General features: G+C 47.7%; 1 protein-coding gene across 1 annotated transcript; it reads left to right on the top strand.

Annotated features, from left to right (window-relative positions):
* The first annotated feature begins 1,692 nt into the window (after positions 1-1,692).
* LOC122446683 (complement C1q binding protein) lies at positions 1,693-6,472 on the top strand. The gene is made up of 6 exons (XM_043477166.1): positions 1,693-2,041; positions 2,660-2,810; positions 4,259-4,355; positions 5,510-5,605; positions 5,836-5,955; positions 6,073-6,472. Exons 1-6 carry the CDS (start codon positions 1,819-1,821, stop codon positions 6,220-6,222), a joined length of 837 nt encoding a protein of 278 aa, XP_043333101.1. The 5' UTR covers positions 1,693-1,818; the 3' UTR covers positions 6,223-6,472.
* The last annotated feature ends 28 nt before the right edge of the window (positions 6,473-6,500 follow it).

Below are 6,500 nucleotides of genomic sequence, written 5' to 3'. Positions count from 1 at the left end.
GTCACAGAAAGCCTGGTCGTGCTTGAGAACAGTAGATGGAAATTTGGAGAGTAAGCAGGTACTGGATAGAAGCCAATTAAACAGCAGTCCTGGGACACCAGACTCAGAGCCACTCAGCTAAAGAAGTTTCAGTTCAGTCGCTCAGTCGTATCCGACTGTTTGCGACCCCATGGACTGCAGCACGGCAGGCTTCCCTGTCCCTCGCCAGCTCCCGGAGCTTACTCAAACTCATGTCCATCAAATCAGTGATGCCATCCAACCATCTCATCCTCTGTTGTCCCCTTCTCTTCCTGCCTTCAATCTTTCCCAGCATCAGGGTCTTTTCCAATGAGTCAGCTCTTCGCATCAAGTGGCCAGAGTATTGGAGTTTCAGCTTCAGCATCAGTCCTTCCAATGAATATTCAGGACTGATTTCCTTTAGGATTCACTGGTTTGATCTTGCAGTTCAAAGGACTCCCAAGAGTCTTCTCCAACACCACGGTTTAAAAGCATCAATTCTTCGGCGCTCAGCTTTCTTTATAGTCCAACTTTCACATCCATACATGATTACTGGGAAAACCATAGCTTTGACTCTACAGACCTTTGTAGGCAAAGCAATGTCTCTGTTTTTAAATATGCTATCTAGATTGGTAATAGCTTTTCTTCCAAGGAGCAAGCATCTTTTAATTTCATGGCTGCAGTCACCATCTGCAGTGATTTTGGAGCCCAAGAAGATAAAGTCTCACTGTTTCCATTGTTTCTGCAGCTATTTGCCATGAAGTGATGGGACCAGATGCCATGATCATAGTTTTCTGAATGTTGAGTTTTAAAGCAAATTTTTCACTCTCTTCACTTTCTGCCATAAGGGTGGTGTCATCTGCATATCTGAGGTTATTGATATTTCTCCCAGCAATCTTGATTCCAGCTTGTGCTTCATCCAGCCTGCATTTCACATCATGTGCTCTGCATATAAGTTAAATAAGCAGGGTGACAATATACAGCCTTGACCTACTCCTCTCCCGATTTGGAACCAGTCTCTTGTTCCATGTCCAGTTCTAACTTTTGCTTCTTGACCTGCATACACATTTCTCAGGAGGCAGGTAAGGTGGTCTGGTATTCCCATTGTTGTGATCCACACAGTCAAAGGCTTTGGTGTAGTCAATAAAGCATATGTTTTTCTGGAACTCTCTTGCTTTTTCAATGATCCAGTGGATGTTGGCAATTTGATCTCTGGTTCCTCTCCCTTTTCTAAATCCATCTTGAACATCTGGAAGTTCATAGTTCACATACTGTTGAAGCCTGGCTTGGAGAATTTTGAGCATTACTTTGCTAGCATGTGAGATGAGTGCAATTGTGCAGTAGTTTGAACATTCTTTGGGCTTGGAATGAAAACTGAGCTTTTCCAGTCCTGTGGCCACTGCTGAGTTTTCCAAATTTGCTGGCATATTGAGTGCAGCACTTTCACAGCATCATCTTTCAGGATTTGAAATAGCTCAACTGGAATTCCATCACCTCCACTAACTTTGTTTGTAGTGATGCTTCCTAAGGCCCACTTGACTTCGTATTTCAGGATGTCTAGGAATCTTCAGGAACTAAAGAAGTTTAGGAATCAGATTCCAAGCCTCCCTGGGAGGCTACGACGGAGGCCACCAGCAGAGGGCAGGGTCCTATCCACTGTACCTTCTGGTCTGCAAGGCGGAGGCGCGGAAGTACTTCCAGGCCGCGGGGCGGGACTTCCGGCGGCGGTCCTAGATCTAGGGGGCGCAGCTGCAAGTTGTCCTTCTAAACGAGAGTTGTATTTCGCATCTGCACGTGTTCGCCACCTCCTTCGCTGCCAAAATGTTCCAGCTGCTGCGCTGCGTGCCCCGCGTTCTGGGTACTGCCGTCGCTGGTCTCCGCACCGCCGCGCCCTCCCTGCCGCTGTTGCAGCCCGCGTCCCGGCCATGCGCCCGAACCTTCGGGCTGCTCAGCGTGCGCGCGGGATCGGTGCAGCTGCCCGGCCTTCTGAAGCCTCGGGGGCCCTGCGCTTGCGGCTGCGGCTGTAGCGGACTGCACACCGAAGGTGAGACTCATGCACGTGGGCTGGGGGCGTGAGGGGCGGGGGCCTAGGTGGGGCGGGGTGTCAGGGGCTAGGAGGTGTAGACCACCTGAAAGGACAGTCCGGAGCCGCTCCTGAGGTCCGGAACCTTCTCCCACTGATGGGCGACCTGCTAATTAAACCCACGCATAATAACATTTCCCGTCTTGCCCCACCCCTGTTTGACTTTGCGGGGAGAGAGACTGTAAAGTCCTGGAGGCCGGCTTTACCTCAGTCTCTCGAAAATGGAACTTTGCGAAAGCCCAAGGTCGCGGTTAGAAGTAGCGTGGTGATGTTTCTTGGCAAGTGAAAGGGTAGTGGCGAATTTTTTTTTTTTTTTCTTTATTTTGAAACGTGGTAAGAAGTTCATTATTGGGGATCACTTTCCCAGAATCCAAGCTCAGCTTCCCACTGATAGCTTACATTTTTATAGATGAAGGAATTGAGGCTTAATGGATATGAGTTGGGCTAAGTTCACAGAGCCACCATTAAGAATAGAAGTATTAGGAAAAAGCAGACCAAGTCCTGGTCTCTGCTTGTAGTAACGGGGTCTTTTTCCATTTTATATTAATTTACTCTTTCTGTAACTTATTTCCATTGTAGGAGACAAAGCTTTCGTTGACTTCCTCAGCGATGAGATCAAGGAGGAAAAGAAGATACAGAAATATAAGTCTCTCCCCAAAATGTCAGGAGGTTGGGAACTGGAAGTGAATGGGACAGAAGCCAAATTAGTGAGGAAAGTTGCTGGAGAAAAGTAAGTACCAGGGGCCTATGGAAGAGAGGTGCTTAACTGACTCCTGGTTTCCCAGAGATGGTAGGATTCATTTGGATAACTTCTTAAGCTCCTTTTCACTCATTAACTGCACAGTAATGTGTTGTGGCAGTTAATAAGGAGACACTAAGCTAGTAGTGGGGTTCCCCAGTGGCTTGGCAGTTCAGAACCCACCTGCCAATGCAGGAGACGTGAGCCTAGTAGTGTAGTGTCTGTCCTCCTCATAGGTCGATTGTGTAGTCTGTAAGGTGACCCATACCACTCTCCAGGTGAGTCACAGGCGCTTTGGGACCACATAATGTGCTGCTGAACGTAACTGCCTTTCTGTGTCCTGGGGTCACTTTGGGCCACACTGTCACAGCTTAGCCAGGTTTTGTGCCTGAACATCAAACCTCTGCCTGGTGAGGAGAGGGCAGCATTATCTGCAACCCAGCAGTGCTCATTCCAAGTGTCACTCAATTTTCGATTCAAATTTTGGAATATGATAAGTCAGGTGAAGATTCTTGCAAGTTAAAATTGTCATTAAGTGGTGTTTGTGGCCTGCTTTGTCATTTATTAAACGTCTCACATCTGCTCTGAAGAATAAACCTATCCAGCAGCATATTCTTTTTTTTTGCCATGCTGCTTGTGGGAATCTTAGTTCCCCGACCAGGTATCAAACCCAGGCCATGGCAGTGAACACACCGAGTCCTTACCGCTGGCCCACCAGAGAACTCCGCTGTGTGGCGTCCTTTGTGAGGCCTCCCCTCCCTGGGGCCAGGGCTACTCTCCATTCTCAGCTCATGCCACAGCTCTGCAGTGCTCCTTCTCTTCCTCTCAGGCAGATTTTCTTCTAATGGAGGAAGATTTTTAAAGGAGGCTTCTGGGACTTCATGGTGGTCCAGTGGTTAAGACTCTCTGCTCCCAGTGCAGGAGACCTGGGTTCAATTCCTGGTCAGGGAACTAAGATCCCGCATGCGGTAACTGAGCGATCCCACACATAGCAATGAAGGTCATGCGCACCTCGCAACCAAGACCCTGTGCAGCCAAGTACATTTATTTTTTTAGAGGCGGCTTCTATCCCATGCCCCCAGCTTCTCAGCTGCTCACCACCACTGGAAGGTGCCCTGGAAAGACAGGGGTGGCAGTGTCAGCTGACTGTGGCCGGAAGGTTGACAGAGAGCCCGGATGGTGGCCTGATGGCAGAAGCAGCCCACACACAACTGTGTTTGGCTGAGGAAATAGTGCCTAATTGACTTCCAGCAGCCAGCACATAGTAGGCCCACTTCAGACCTGCTGAATGTGGGTGGGATGCAGGCAAATTAGACGTAAAGCCGGCTGAGATACATTGTTTCAACAGCATTTGTAACTGTAGCAAGCCTCAGTACTTACTCAGCTACTCAGTTAAAAAGACATCTTCTCCATTGTGCTTACTTTGGTTGCCTTTCTAGGATCACTGTCACTTTCAACATTAACAATAGCATCCCACCCGCTTTTGGTAGTGAGGAGGAGGAACCCTCCCAAGGGCAGAAGGCTGAGGAGCAGGAGGTAAGTTTCTAACACTGTAACCAGCCTGTACCCACCTAGTTCTGACAGGCTTAGGGAAGGAGCATTGGTTTTTGTTTTGTTTAAATTCTAACGCCAGGAGAGAAGGCAAAGGCAGCCATCTTTGGGCCTTTACTTGTAGAGCACCAGAACTGTGTGGCCACTTTTCTTTCCCAAGGGCCAAGTATTAATGAATTGTTTTCTGTGGGCTTAAACATTATAGTTTGGCCTGTGTTCACCTAACAGGAACAGTTGAACAGGAAGTTAAACTGAAACTGTCTTAACCCTTCTCATGATCAGGAGATAAATCATTTGGAGTGTTCCGCGTGAGGAGTACACGTCCCGGGCTGGTAGTAAACACCAGCCAGGGGCACCAGAGACTTTGGCAAGGCCTCTCCTTAAGTTGCTGCCCTTCTTGGTTGGACCTGGATGGTGCTTAGTCCTCGAACATTTTAGGAAGCTTTGTGCCTGGCCCATAAGCCAGCCAGTATGAGGGCCACAGGTCCCCAGACTTTCTGGCTGGGTGGGCATGGTATTGTCTTATGACCCAGCTCAGCTCCCTGGAGTGCTGGCCCAGCCCCCCTGACAAAGACCACCCCCAGCCCGACCCTCCTCCTCCCTGAGGTTGGCTGGCTCACCCTCAAAGGGAGGGCCTCTGGGATTTAGTCAGAGGCACCAGCCTTTGGTCCTGGGCTGTAATGAAGATCCCGAAACAGCTGGAAAGGGGTTTAGGAGCTTTGAGCCAGCTTTGTAGTGTCTAGATGTAGAAACTGACCCAGGAAAATTAACTGTACCCTAGGTGGGGCTAGAGCTGAGTTCCTAATTCTGAACCTTGTATGTTCTTTAAACAAGCAGGGTGCTAATAGAAGTGAAAGGCTGTACTAAACTGTGATACTCTTCCTCCAAAACACAGTCCATAACTCTAGAAAGGAATGACAGGATGTGTTCTGCCCAGTCTCTGAACAAGTGGGTTATGTGGCTGTAATACTGTGTTAAAGATCCTAGGTTTCTTATTTGGGAATCTCTTAGCATAGTGTAAGACTTGCAAGTGGCTAAGTAATATCTTAATAGCAGTGGCCGTCAGATCCCTGAATTGAGACCTTTAGTCCAGACCCCTGCCAACAAATACATTTACTGACTTGTTCTTGTTTCCCTAGCCTGAATTGACATCCACTCCCAATTTCGTGGTCGAAGTTACAAAGGATGGCAGCAGCAGGGCCCTTGTGCTGGACTGTCACTATCCAGAAGACGAGGTGTGTAGAGTGGAGAGCTGGTGGCCTTGGAGACAAGGAGAGCCTCCCTGGTTCCATCTAGCTGATATTAACATTTTCTGGCTTGGAGCAGCAAAGCTGGGAAGATTAGTGGGAGGGGAGAGAGCAAGGTTAAAATCTGAGTTTCAAGCTGTAAGTAATCCCTTTTCTTCGCCTGAGTCTCGCTTGTCCTGGAAAACCTTTCCGTTTCCCCAAATACTGTCTCTCTTCAGATTGGACAAGAGGATGACCAGAGTGACATTTTCTCCATCAAGGAAGTGAGTTTTCAGGCCACCGGCGAGTCTGACTGGAAGGACACAAATTACACACTCAACACAGATTCCCTGGATTGGGTGAGTGTTAGATAAGGTGGGGAGGGGCCTACCTAATCCAAGGAGAGACAAAGAAGCATCATAGTAAGTGTCTCAGGTGTCTTTTTTTTTTTAACTAGTAAATGATTCTCCTTCTAGGGTTTATACGACCACCTAATGGATTTCCTTGCAGACCGAGGGGTGGACAACACTTTTGCCGATGAACTGGTGGAGCTCAGCACAGCCCTAGAGCACCAGGAGTATATTTCTTTCCTCGAAGATCTCAAAGGTTTTGTCAAAAGCCAGTAGAGCAGGCAACAAGGTGCTGAACACCTTAATTTTATGGCAGGCTTTGGCCAGTGAACAAAACCTAACTCTGAAGTCAGACCCACATGCTTTGAAATGGTTTTTTTTTTTTTTAAATCCCAATATCATGGAAAATAATTCACTTTTAACTTATTTCTGTTGTCTCTTATTTACCATTCATTTATTCTCTACAAACCCATTATTTCTGGATTTTTGTATAACATAATGATGGACAATAAAATCTCCAAGGTGATTTGTCTTTTCTATTTCTATACCCTCCC

This window comes from Cervus canadensis, chromosome 1 (assembly GCF_019320065.1).
Source record: "Cervus canadensis isolate Bull #8, Minnesota chromosome 1, ASM1932006v1, whole genome shotgun sequence".
NCBI classification, from domain to species: Eukaryota; Metazoa; Chordata; class Mammalia; order Artiodactyla; family Cervidae; genus Cervus; species Cervus canadensis.
The sequence above is the reverse complement of the archived record's forward strand: the minus strand, read 5'-3'. Positions and strand labels throughout refer to the sequence as shown.

Excerpts from the sequence above, each read along its gene's own strand:
- LOC122446683 (XM_043477166.1), top strand. The coding sequence starts at position 1,819 with ATGTTCCAGCTGCTGCGCTGCGTGCCCCGCGTTCTGGGTACTGCCGTC. Across the intron at positions 2,042-2,659 it reads TAGCGGACTGCACACCGAAG|GAGACAAAGCTTTCGTTGAC; the intron begins GTGAGACTCATG and ends TTTCCATTGTAG. Across the intron at positions 4,356-5,509 it reads AGAAGGCTGAGGAGCAGGAG|CCTGAATTGACATCCACTCC; the intron begins GTAAGTTTCTAA and ends TTGTTTCCCTAG.